General features: G+C 31.1%; 1 protein-coding gene across 1 annotated transcript; it reads right to left on the bottom strand.

The window, feature by feature from the left end:
- Positions 1-8,767: 8,767 nt before the first annotated feature.
- On the bottom strand, positions 8,768-10,027 carry LOC127096991 (dof zinc finger protein DOF4.6). Its single transcript, XM_051035511.1, has 2 exons — positions 9,853-10,027; positions 8,768-9,695 (listed from the first exon to the last, which is right to left on the bottom strand). Exons 1-2 carry the CDS (start codon positions 9,874-9,876, stop codon positions 9,003-9,005), a joined length of 717 nt encoding a protein of 238 aa, XP_050891468.1. The 5' UTR covers positions 9,877-10,027; the 3' UTR covers positions 8,768-9,002.
- Between the last annotated feature and the right edge of the window lie 4,682 nt (positions 10,028-14,709).

Here is a 14,709-nt window from a genome sequence, read left to right as displayed (position 1 = left end):
CGTTCATTATAAGCTGGATTCTCCATTGCTTAAGAAGGATAAAGGAAAGTGTCAACACAAGAAGTCTAGCAAGCCTAGAAGATCATACATTTTTTGGAAAAGTGATAGGGAATCCTCAAGTGAAAATAGCTCAAGTGAAAGTGATGAAGCGGAATTTTTTTGCCTCATGGTCCATCATCACAAGAAGGAGAATGTACGTCATTCTAAATATGAACCTATTGATAGAATGTATTATTCTAAATTATAAATTTCTTTTGAAAATCTACATGGTGAAGTCGTAGAATCTTTTAAAAGGTTGGCTTCAAATAAAATAATATTTTCTTACTTAGAAGCCAAAGTTTTAGAAACTGAAAAACAAATAGAAGCTCTTAAGCAAACCATTTTAGAGGCTTCAAAAGTTGATGTTAAGGACGTGAAATCTTCTTGGTTTGGTTGTGAAACTTGTCACATTTGGAAAAAAAGGTTATTACTTTGAAATCCAAATTGAACAAGGCTTTAGAATCAAAAGTTACCTTCATTATTAATCCAACAAAATTTAAAAGACCTTTAAATGTACCATCCAAAAAGTATAATTTTGTTGTAAAGGAATCAAATAGAGAAAGTCACTCTCATCATCACTTGACTTATCACTACTGTTGCAAGAAAGGTCATATCATTGTTAAATACAAAATTAGGAGATACTTTTGTTGTGTATTGTGATTCTTCAAAGATGGGGTTGGGTGGTGTGCTTATGCAGAATCGTCAAGTTGTTGTGTATGCTTCGAGACAACTAAAGATTCATGAGAGGAATTATCCTACCCATGACTTAGAGTTAGAAACTATGGTGTTTGTGCTTAAAGTTTAGAGACATTATATGTTTGGCTGTATATTTGAAATGTTTAACGATCATAAGAGTTTGAAGTAATTGTTGGAAATTCAGGTAGGGGGACTCCTTGAATATAGGTGTATTGTATGAAGGATAAAGAGTGATCCTCACCCTCTTCTATGTTTTATTCACCATTATTGTGCTTTATGAGTGTTAAATGATGAAATCCCTGTTTAATGTGTAAATTCATGCTCTGTTATGTGCTGAATATTATGCATGATGTGTTGGTATGAATTATGAATCTGGTTGTTGCCATTTATGTGTTTTGATGCTATGATCATAACCTTGAAATTATGATTAATTGATAATATTGAATGATAATCGATGAGTATGTGATGATTTGGTCCCTGTATGATATGTATCTATTATTTTTGTGCAAATTGGAGTGCTAGGGGTCAAAATCGGAGCTTTAGATGAGCTCCCATGGAGAAAAACGTAGAAACGGCATTCTGCAACAGCGTGATGGGTTGCATGTTATGCACATGGGTTGGCTGGCGGTAGTCAGCAAGGTGACAGTGAAACCGTCATGGTCTCTAGGCGGAAATTCTATGGTCGGTCTTCATAGGGATGACAGGTGATGAAGGAAAGAGATGATGGGTTGGGTGACAGTTGTCACCCAAGTGACGAGCTTCCTGTCATGGCCGTCATAAATCTTTTTTGAGTGGTCAGTTCAATTTCAATGATGTTTTCTCGTGCGGTCAATGTTTGACTGTTGTTTTGAGGTATTTGATGTAATTAATTGATTGAGGTGAATTATTATGATAATGAAATAATAATTGATTTAATTTTCATAATTATAAGAGGTGTTTTATGATTATGTTTATGAGTTTTTTTGCTGCGAATATAATTATGCGATGTGAACATAATTGCATGTGTTATGTTGAGGTGTGTAGTTCAGAAGTGGGGACTACTATGAGTGATGTATTACATGTTGTTGATGGTTAGAAGTGGAACCATAAATATCGTTGTTGTTGTATTACTTTGCATGTCATGCATCATCATGTGCCCATATGTTAAAAGAGGCGAGTGGTGGGTTCAAAAGTGGTGACTTGTGATCGTTCGGGGTTCAAAAGTGGGAACCCGAATCGAATGAGGAACCGTTGGTGAGTGGACGAGATCAGTAAGAAACCTCTGTTGTCCAAATTGGTACCACATGCATAGAATTGAGTTGTGAGTTACCTTGAATACATAACGACTATGTGACTTGAATGGTTGTGTTATTGTGTAAATTGAATGTGTATGTTGTTGATTGTGTGATTTAAGCTACTCTTGCATTCTTTTAGACTATTAATACATTTGAGTGCATTCTCACCCCATTTATTTCTTGTTTGTTTTGTGTTGCTCTGTACATTTTTGTATAGATACTCAGGAGGAGTAAGTGCTACTGTGAGTTGGAAGATGGTCTTAAAGTTTTTCTTCATTTATTTTATCGTTTATCTCTATTTATATGGTTTAATACACTGATTTGTAACATCGGGAACACTATATTTTATTTGTTTTGAATTACTCATTGGATCATGTTAATTTTATTGAGTATTTCAATTTGATGAGATAATTGAAGTTATGTTATTTAATTGAGTTCCGCTGCGAGTTTTGAAGTTATTTGAAAATTATGCATGTTATGTTTGAGTATCATCCTAAAATGATTGATTTTATTCTTTAAATTAAGAGTCGGGATTTTAGGGTATTATAATCGTGCTTAAGTATTTTTAGGGTATTACGAATAAGTGCTTTTACCTCGGTTTAGTAGGCAAGTTAAAGAAGGATGTTATGAAAAGTGTGCCACTTTTCATCTCGGTTGAACTCCCAACAAAGGGGAAAAGTGGAATTGGTCATGAGTTCGATCCCCAAAAACAATATTATTTGGATTTTCAAAATTAAAAGTGTGCCACTTTTTTCTTCAGTTTAAATAATACCCCTAGGTGAAATGCCTTGTTTACATAATTTTTGTCCATTTTTTTTCCGTTTCAATATGCTAAGCATCAAATTTATTGACAAATTCTGAATCATCATCATCATCAATAAAACAACAACATCAACAATAAAAATCAATAGAATTGTTAAAAATTAAATCTCAATAACAACAATGATAAAATCAATAGAATCGTGAAACATTAAATTCCAACAACAACAATAATAACAACAAAACAAAATCAATATAATTGTTAAATATTAAATCTCAATAACAACAACATAAAATATTTTACTTGACATAATAACAACAACTAACATTGTTAAATTACATCCATCTTTTCCATACTAAACATTTTGAACAAGCAATTACAAGAGAAGAAACTACATTATGGAATCACCCTTAAAACTTTTTTTTTTCTCTTGTAATCCATCATAGAGAATGACATTATACTTCATGCAAATACTTTCATTATCACTATTTTCATGACATTAAGTTTACATTTCAACATTTTTCATCCAATATGGATTGTTGCAGTATTCACATTCTGAATGGTTGGTGAGGGTTAGGTGCATATCACCGATGTTTCATGTGGATTGATGAGTTGACAATGCATGGACCGTTTTTACTTTATAAATGTACAACAAAGATTCGTTACTTAATTTTTTCATCAAATTGGACAAAAATTCCCCCCTTGGTTGAGCTAAAAATAAAAATAAGTAAATGCACTAAAAAGCAATTGTTGGAATTCGAAAGGGTGGTTGATCAATATTGTTTTCCTTGGTTGTCATATCGGCCGAGGTAATATGTCATAAAAAAAAATTAAAAGATGTTAAAATGCAATTGGAAGGATTCAAAGACGTGCCCCATGAATACTTTTCTCCTCAATTTCAAACTAAACCGAGGTAATATGTCATAAAAATAAAATAAAATTAAAAGATGCTAAAATGCAGTTTCTGAGATTAGAAGACATGTACCCTGAATACCTTTCCCCTCGATTGTCAGGTCAACCGAGAGAATATGTAATACTTTTTTTTAAAGAAAACTAAAATATGGTACAACTATGGCTTAAACCTCAGTTGTTTGTTAGTTGATGTGAAAGCTCTGTCATAGAAGGTATTATTTGCATTAATGAGATTTTTAAGAAGAAAGTTTTGGAAAGAGGAGTGGTCAAATGATAGGGCGAGCCTCTATAAATTCTGGTACAATCTCTCTATTTATATCTCTTTTATTTTTGTTGATTTATTTTCTCCTATCTTTAATTTCTTTTTTCTATTTTTCGATGTTTTATCTCTAGACTAAGATAAATTATTTTTAAAGTAAATGAATTTTTAAAATTAATCACGAATTCTACACTTCAAAAATTATCTTCTCTCTTATTTGATATCACTTGTTGAATGTTATCACATCTAAGTGGTTGAGCTTTTTAGTAACTCATTGATAATACATTAATTATTCAAATGTAAAAATAAAATTTCTTTAATATTACTTTTTATAAAAAAATATTTATTACTAGTATGAATTACATTGATACGACATACTACCTTCGTTTTTTATTATAAGTCGCTTTGGAAAAATATTTTGTATCACAATATAAGTCGCTTTATAATACCAATGAATCATTAATGTTATGTTTCCTATTATACCCTTAAATATTTATTATTCTCTCTTCTTTTAATTATGTCAATTTATCTTTTCAATACCATTAATGAAAGACAATTTTGTAAAACCATTCATAATTTCTCTTTTTTATACCATAATTATTACATTTCTTAATATGTGTGAAAAGTCAAAAACGACTTATAATAAAAAACGGAGGGAGTATAAATGATGTTGTTCTGAATAGTAAATGAAAGCTAGCATGTGAGGTTTTTATCATTTAATGAAACATTGATATATATTTAAGCTAGACTTATTTAATGCAGTGTCATGTGAAGATATCAGAGAAATATCACCTGGCTGGCTTTTGTTCCTCTTTAGAATAGCTAGACTGAATAGTAACCATCTTCATGTCAAGGTGATACATACATACTTGCTTTAATGCAGATACTGACACCCTAATGCCAGAGTGAATGTATTTAAACAGAACGTACAGCACGCAAAGAAATAAAAATGGCAGAAAAAGTTACAACCATCACTTTCACATTCATACTCACCACCTATATTTTACCGTTAGTAACTCTAATTTTTCTTATATTTCTTGTGTCGCTTTTCAATTTTTTTAATTGTATTCTAGACCTTTAGATCTTTACTGTCTTTTATATTTTATATAATTCTATTTCATAAAAAAAGATATTTAATGAAGACTACTAGACTATTCCTGAATTTATGAATTTTTATGATTATTAACAATGAATTTTTAAGGTGTGAAAGTGTTTATGAATGAAAGTTATGTTGTTAATAAAATTTGTTATTAATAATCATAAAAACACCGCAAAATGACAATCAATATGTTTAGAAATAAGATTTAGAATCAAATAGGAAATGAATAAATTAAAACTTTAATAGATTTAAGTAAATTAGTCATTTTATTTTATTTTTAAATAATATTGATATTCTTTTTTATTTTTGATAAAAAAAAATTAAGTTATAATTTTGTTCTCTCTATTATGCTCTACTCATGAAATCAATCATCCTATTTTATTTTCAAACAATTTTGGTCCTCCATCCTCAATTTTGATAAAAAGAGCGCTAAGGTGTAAATTTTTTTTTTGTATATGTGGTGCTTTTTTGATGATGTGACATGAAACATATTAATATTTTATTGTCTATGCAATTTTAAAAATAAATTATGAATTACTATTTTTCTTTAATTTTTTTTTTGAATTTCATATGAAAATTACTTAATTAATTAATTTTAAAAACAAATTATTGGGCATAAGGCCCGTCTATGCAACCACAAGTTTTATTATTTGGTGTTTGTGAATGATATGTATACATTCAAATTAAATAGTTTCCACACGATGTGAGACTATATTATAAAGCATTACCTTCTTCTATACACATCTTCATGGGTTCAAATCACACTCATCATCTCGTGCCATAATGAAAGCTAACCTTCTCATGTAACACCAATAACAAAAGTGGATCTTACAATAACCACAATGGTTAAGGAATTCACGGCGAATAAGCCCAAATCAGTGAACCCTGTCTCTACCAAGTTGTTCATTCCTTCTGATGTTATTGGTAAGGGTTTGAAGAAGGATGCTAAAAAGATCATTGTTTTTTCTGCGTTGCAGAAGAAATTGTATATTATTTTAGGAGTGTGTGCTTAAGAATATGTCCCTGAATTCAGAAATATCAGGTTCCAACAGCTCCGCTAGAGATTGATTCTTCCCTTCACCGTCTTTCTCCTCATCACAACACGCCCGCCGATATACTCTAAGTCCACTTGCAGGTAACTAACTTCACCGAAATACACACCTACAAGGCCAAGTAAATAACTTGCAGGTAACTAACTCCTTTAACTCAAATGCAATATCATTCAACCTTCGTCTTATAAACGACTTAACCAACCTCTATTTTTTATTTCTTTCAAGGCTGAAATTCTCAGACTCAATCTCAAATTACACGCGTTCCATAACTTGGATACCTTCAACGTTACTAGTTTCACAACCCAACCTCCTTCGCCTGAATACTTCACCAGAAACCTTTCTCTCACTTTCTTGTTCAAACTTTTTACTTATCTCTCATCATTTTTAAGTACGTAGACTATGTATCAAAATCAAGATGTGCTGACGATTTATCAGAACAAGTGTCTCTGAACAAGCAAATAGCCTATTGGGTTGATGTCTTTTCACCAGTTTACCTATATGCTAAACCCATTGTCTTGTTATTTGCAACACTTTTACTAATGTTTATTGGAGGATTGATCCTTTTTGGTGTAACTTCTGATGATTTAGTGCATTCCCATCGGTTGTCTTGGACTTATATTGCCGACTCTGGCAATCATGCGAACTCCGAAGGAATTGGTCCAAGGTTAGTTGTTATTTCATTAGCTTTGGATGGATGCTTATATTTGCAATGATGGTTGAACTCGTGTCTGATGTTATTTCTGAGAAGTTTGATTCATTGAGGAAAAGAAAAAGTGAAGTAGTTGAGAAAAAACATACTTTGATTCTTGGTTGGAGTGATAAATTGGTACGGTTATGTGTGATCACATCACACCATTTATTTATTGGTTATCTTCAACGACCTAATGAATTTGTATTTCAACCACAAATAATATGATTACATGTGTCGGGTTCATTGCTAAATCAACTTTCCATAGTCATCCCCATCAAATACTTTGTAATACAATCTCACCTCGTGTGAAAACTATTTAATTTAAATGTATATATATCATTCTCAAACATGAAACAATAAAAAATTGTGGGTGGGTTGCATAGATGGGCCATGCACCCAGTAAATATGATTTTAAAATTAATTAATTAATTAGTTTTCATATGTATTTTTAAAAAATATTAAAAAAATATTAATTAATAATTTATTTATAAAATGATCTTAAATACAATAAAAAATCAATACAACATCATAAAAAAGCATCACAACATATAAAAAATTAACACAATATTTTTTTATATTAAAATTAAGGATAAGGGGCCAAAACTATTTAATAAAATAGAAGAATTGATTATGTGAGTAAAGCATAATAAGGAAACAAAAACTATGATTTAGCCCAAAAAAAAGTATTGATGTTTTATTTTTTAAAAGTTGACAGCCTCAGACGGACACTGTCACCCCTATCATCCCTTTTTATATATCATTTACATTTTTTTAAAAGATAATTTCTTACATTTATTGATTCAATTAAAAGTAATTATTAAAAAAAACAAAAGTTTCAAATTGCTTAGAAAATGCAAATATGGATTAATAAGGTACCATGCCACCATCACTAACAACAACAAAAATCCACACTACATAGGAACAATTTCTGATCTTTCAAAAATACAGACCCTCAATTTTCATCGCCACCTTTTAACAACAACCCACATATTGCAGATCTAACAAGATTTCAGACTCTTGATCTTCATCATCTCATCTCAAATGAAACTATAAAAAATGTTATTAGAATTTAGTTTTAGGTTTTACATCTCAAATGATTTTTCACATTTGGATTTAATAGATTTTTATGACATATAGATTTATCACGATTTGTATTGTTTTTGAAATTTCTTTTCGTTAATTTGTGTTGATTTGTGTTTCTTTTAAAATCTCTTATCGTTGTGTTATTTTCTCGGAAATCAAAATTATAATTTAATTAAAAAAATTGATGAAAATACATAAAAATTAAGTTTTGTATTGAAGCGAAGTGTTGCAACTTGCAACACCACAAAATAAGATGAATAGTCTTATTCAAATGACAAACTCGAACCTTTACTTAGTTTTGTTAAACTCTAATTTTAATCCATAATATTTGTTACAAATCTTTCCTTATTAGTATGTAAAATGTTTGATTGCATAAAAATTTATGTTATTTACTTACTCATGATATTTACCTACAATATTTATTCATCACTTTATTACTTGTTTTTTTATTGATTATATCTCTTTAGAAGTCAACATTCATAATGTCTCTCAATATCAACATTGATCATATAGTTATTATTTTCTTTTTAGAAAATTCACTCTATTATTTGTATTCAATGAAGTACTTTAATTAGATCTTTAAACAGGTTCATGTCTTAATTACATTAAACTCTTCATCTTTTAATGTGAGATTTTCAAAGAGTTTAATGAATATGCCACAATATTTAAAATAGTTTTACACAATTATTTAACAAAAATTCATCGTTCAACAATATCATATTATTAATTTAAAAATTATAGGATGATGTGGCGTGACACATGACAATCTTTGATTGTGCATATATATCATTTTCTCTTCTCCTAAACCTAAAATAATAAGTAGGGATTAATTAAACATTGATCAGTATTATTTAAAAGTTTTATATTAATAGTGTTTTTAAGAGAAAAAATTAAAATAAAAGTGAGAATGCATCAAACATCACTAAAAAAAAAGTTGAAGTAACAATGAGAAACAAAACATACAAAATATAAAATTATCTCTACTTCCATCACTAATTGTCCTAAACACTAAAATTGAAGATCAATTATTTTTTCATCCTTAATTCCTATAGATAATTCAACAACAACTAGTGCAAGAAATTGAAAGAAGAAATTAAGTTAGCAATACTATGAAACATATAGATGACTTTTCCTTAGTTAATTACCATTATATCCTCCTCCCAACATTCCATTCCAAAACCCAGTTGTATAACCTTGTTGATCTCCCTTATTGTTATTCTGATCCAAATCCTGTTTTAAATCCTCAAAAGGAAACAAAACCCTTCCTTCATTTCCATAACCATTTCCACCAATCCCATCTAAACAAAAATTCATTGGCACTTGCTTAAAATCCTGCAAAGGAAACCCAATATTACTAGTGTTGGAATCACCTTGAAGTTGAACCGGCATAAAAGAATGAAAACCCCTTGTAGTTGAAGCAGTTATCCCAGTAAGAAGCTCCAATGCTGAAAAACTATGAGAAGAAACAGAAGTGAAATCCAAATTTAGATCTTGTCCTTGTTCATGATGTTTTTGATTTTGAGAACTAGTAACAAGAATACTAGGTACTAGGTTTTTTGTTGGATTTGAAACAAGGTTAGAAGAAGATCTAATAACCTTGTTGTTTTTTCTTGTTCCACCTCCCACGGGAATGTTTCTAATGGATCCACCTTGAGTCCAGTACCTTCTACATGTTTTGCAGAAATATCTTGGTTGTGTTAAGCTATAGTTGTTGTAGTAACAGAATTTTGTGTTGATTGAGTTGCACCTTGGACAATTAACAGCTTGTTGTTTTTCTGGTCTTGGTTTCTTTTCACTTGTGTTTGTTGCTAATGGCTTCACCATAATCTCCTTCAGTTCAAAATAATTAAACAAATATATGAAAAGAAGAGACTAAGAATTGTTGAAGAAAGTGAAAGAAAAAAAGCAAAAGCAAAAGTAAGAAAAAGATATATGGAAGATCTTGAGCCTTGATAAAGAAAAGTGCATGGATTGATTAATTAATTACCTGAGGCCATTGAGTTGTGTCCATGGATTGATGATGATCAAAGGGTGATGAAGATGATACTGAAAATAAGTTGAGAGAGAGAGAGAGAGATGATGAGAGTTGGAAGCTTGTGAAGAAAAAGGGAATGTTTTCTGAGAGGAATGTGAGTGGGGTGGTCTACTATGTGAACGGTTGGATTACTTTACTTTTTCCAACTTTATAATCAATTTACTTAATAATGAAGCCAACATGCATGGTGGATTTATTACTTATTAATTTTTATTAGTGCTTCATCTTCTCACCTATAACACATAAATATGTTTTCTTTTCTACTAGTATTTGTGAATATCAACAAGTTCAAAAACAAATATGTTTAATGCTATTTCATATATATATATATATATATATATATATATATATATATTATATATATATATATATATATATATATATATATATATATATATATTTGATCTAGTTTAAATCATTTTTGTTCAATTTGATCTATCGTATACCTTCTGAGCTGATTTCGTAGTTTGATTGGATTTGATTTACGTCTCCTAATTTTATGTATTTTTTTATTTTTATTTTATATATAATTGACTTATAATATTTTTTTCTTCTTTTTATTAAAAAATTATTGATATTCAATCAATTAAAGATTAGTTTTTATTTATTTAAGAGAAAGAATTTGAGCTATTGTGTATTTATTTACTATAATAATAAAAACCATCTTCCAAAAACTAAATTATTTTAAAATTTTATTTTTAAGAGATACTACTCAAAATAAATTTTTATTTGTTTTTTTTCTTTTGAATTTCGTTTTGAAAAAATATATAACAAAGAAATTTAAAAAGAAGACTATAGTATGTATAAGTGTCTATTTGTGGTGGATAAAACTAAGACATGTTTTGATACACCAAAAAGTTTTACAAATTGGTAGGTAATTGAAGACAATGATAGTTTATATACAATATTCTCACTCTTCAATTTAACTAGACGATTTTTCAAATAACAAAACTGCAATGGATTCTCACTTCCAAAAGAAGAATACCTCGTAGCCGTAATTATTAACAAACTTGATATTAATTGAAACAAGTTCTAGAAAGAGGGGAAGATCCACAGGATTGCATTTCGGATCCTTTAGCCCGTTAATCTCAATTGGTAGGCAACTTTTCTACTACACCAACAAATTTCACATTCTTTGAGAATTGATGTTAAGTATAGTTTATATACAATTGATGTTAAGTATAGTTTATATACAACGCTCTTACTCTTCAACCTAACAAGACGTTTTTTTTGAAAAAAAACAAAATCATGATGTATTCTTATGTGTAAAATGAAAAGTACACAATACCTCGTAGCCGTAAAGGTTACCAAATTTGAAGGCAATCAAAACAATACTATACAAACACCTATTACTCATATTTAACATCTTAAAAGAAATTATTAGATAAAATCACATCATTACTAGATTGATTATAGGCATACCAATATAAGAAGTCAGTTTTATTTAGCTTAATTATTATTCTGTATAAATGCACATCTCTATAGGTGTATTAAATTGATTTGATAAATAATAATATCGTATGATCACACGTGGATTTGGTATTCCGTGATGGTATATACTTGACACACTCATTTCTTCGTCTAATTTCAAACTAAACACTCCCTCGTGCCCCTAACCCACAACCACCCACTCTTAGGAAATCAACTAGACAAAATAACAATACCTTCGTATAACTACCATTGCATTATCCTTGACCCCGAACCATCCCTTCACCCCACTTCTCTTACCCATAGATTTCCCATTTCCTTTGTCCTAACATATAACCTATGCAACAACTACAAATAATTGTGCCTCTTTGTTTCCTTAACATCTAAAACAACCTCTTACTCCCAAGCATGTCAACATAATTGTTGGCTTCAAGCCATACAAATAGAACTACAAGCCCTTGAACACACCAATGCCTGAACTATAGTTGAACTTCTTCCCCATAAAACCCCTATCGGCTGTAAATGGGTTTATAAAATTAAATATCTTGATGATGATGATAATATTGACATGTATAAAGCTAGATTAGTTGCAAAGGGTTACACTCAATAGGAAGGTGTTGACTACTTTGATACTTTCTCTCATGTCGCCAAATTGACAACGGTAAGAACCCTTCTTTCCTTAGCCTCCATTAAAAATGGACATCTAGAACAAATAAATGTCAATAATGCATTTCTTCATGGAGACCTCAATGAATAATTGTATATGATCATTCCAAAAGGTTATAAACTTCCTCACCTCTCTCTAAACACAAAGATCTGCAAACTTAATAAAAGTCTTTATGGCCTCAAATAGGCTAGTATATAATGGTATTATAAATTATTTGACAAATTCATATCTCTTGGTTATCATCACTCACATGCTGCTTACTCTATATTTACTAAATTAACTAATAACAACTTCATTGTCTTCTTCGTTTATGTAGATAACATTGTTTTAACAGGTAACTACATTATAGAAATCTCAATGTCAAAGTTGTAGATGTTTTTGATTGGCTGCATTTTGTGTTAAAACACTTACTGTACTTAGATGTCTGGACTGATGTCATGACATGCTTAAGTAGTATGCTATAGGATTAGCTAATACAGGATTTACTGGATGTCAAACTGAATGTTATGACATTCATCCCTGACAGCAGATGCTAAAGTATAAGCTAGTTAGTTTTTCCTGTTATGTTTCAGTATTTATCTCAGACTGATTTTCAGGAAACTAACAACTGTGCTAAAATTAAGAGACCTAGCATATATCCTATTTTCTGGATGTCAAACTGAATGTTATGACATTCATCCCTCACAGCAGATGCTAAAGTATAGGCTAGTTAGTTTTTCTGTTATGTTTCAGTATTTATCTCAGGCTGTTTTTCAGGAATCTAACAGCTGTGCTAAAATCCAGGAAACTAACAGTTGTGCTAAAATTAAGAGACCTAGCATATAGCCTATTTGTTAGCACCCTAATGTGTGGAAATTAGGTTAACTTGCTTAACCTTAATTTAGGAAATTCAAGTACAAGGCCCAAGTGCTGCATTATAAAAGGATGACAATCCTACTTTCAGCAACTCAGGGGTTTGAAGCGTGAAGATTCAAATATATCAGTATAGATCCTTACTGTACTTTTATTGTGTCTTGTATTAGGTTTTACTTGTGAGCCAAGTAATTATCACCTAGATGATTGCATTGGACTAGGGTGTTTATTGAGTTGTAATTGTTGTGTCACTCTAAGCTTTTAAGCGTGAGTGTTGTGTTTCTTGATTAAAGCTTTTAAGCATAATCAAGAGTTGTTTGAAGTATATCTTCACTACTGACTTTAAAATTACTAAAGGTTGTAATCATTGTTGTGATTGAGGGGGAGTGAGTAGGAACTCAGGTCTTAGTTTAGATTGAAATTGCATTGGGTGGGTCTTAAGTGATAGGATTAAACTGGTGGTTTAAGTCCCGAATTAACACCTCTTATAGTGGATTTCCTCCCTGGCTTGGTAGCCCCCAGACGTAGGTGTGTTTGTCACCGAACTGGGTAAACAATTCTTTGTGTCATTTACTGTCTTTTACATTTACTTTCTGCATACATTACCTGTCTGCGCAGAATTGGATGTCATAACATCCAGTGTGACATCGATAGTCTGTTACTAAAATTTCAATTGGTATCAGAGCAGGCACCCTGCGTGTTAATTTCTGGGTGAGATCTAGGGACGTTACTTTCTAGTACCATGGACAAAGATGTAGGATTCTCAAATAGACCACCCATGCTGGATGGTTCTAACTATGATGACTGGAAACCTCATATGATAGCCTTCTTGAGGTCTCTGGATAGCAAGGTCTGGAGAGCTGTCAACAAAGGATGGGAACATCCAACGAAGACAGGTAAAGATGGAGTCATTGTGCAAATTCCTGAAGAAGAGTGGGACAAAGAGCAAGAGGCATTAGCTCTTGGAAACTCTAAGGCCTTGAATGTACTGTTCAATGGGATAAATAAGAACATTTTCAGAGTGGTGCATCACTGTGAAATTGCTAAAGAAGTTTGGGATACTCTCAAAACAACTCATGAAGGGACCTCTAAGGTAAGGATGTCTAAACTCCAGATGCTGACTACTAAGTTCGAAAATCTGAGGATGAAAGAGGATGAGACTATTCATGACTTCCACATGAATATTCTTGAAATTGCCAACACTTCTGGAGGCTTAGGAGAGAAAATGTCTGAAGAAAAACTTGTAAGAAAGATTCTCAGATCATTTCCCAAGAGATTTGCCATGAAGGTTACTGCTATAGAAGAGGCTCAAGATATCTGCAATATGAAGGTTGATGAGCTTATTGGTTCTCTCCATAACTTTTGAAATGGGCTTATGTGAGAATGTTGAAAAGAAAAACAAAAACATAGCTTTTGTATCAAATACTGAAGAGAATTCAGAAGAAGGAAATATTGGAGGTGATGAAAGTATATCAGAAGCTATAGTCATGCTTGGAAGACAGTTCAACAAGTTCATAAAGAAGATTGATCAAAAAGGTAGACCAAATGTCAAGAACACTTCGTCTAACATCAGTAGAAGATCAACATCTGAAGAAAAGTTCAACCAAGGCAAGGGAATCCAGTGTCATGGATGTGAAGGTTTTGGACACATTAGAGCTGAATGTCCTACCTTCCTCAAGATGCAAAAGAAGGGACTATCTGTCACCTGGTCTGAGGGAGACTCTAAGAGTGAATCAGAAGGAGAATCTGCAAAATATGTCACTGCACTAACTAGTGTCTGTGCCTCTGATGATGACTCAAGTGGAGATGAACTTTCATTTGATGAACTTGCTGCTTCATATAAAGAGTTATGTGTCAAAAGT

The sequence above is a fragment of the Lathyrus oleraceus genome, chromosome 6 (genome assembly GCF_024323335.1).
Source record: "Lathyrus oleraceus cultivar Zhongwan6 chromosome 6, CAAS_Psat_ZW6_1.0, whole genome shotgun sequence".
In the NCBI taxonomy this organism is placed as follows: Eukaryota; Viridiplantae; Streptophyta; class Magnoliopsida; order Fabales; family Fabaceae; genus Lathyrus; species Lathyrus oleraceus.
Note: the sequence above shows the minus strand (reverse complement) of the source record. Positions and strands in the feature narration are given on the sequence as shown.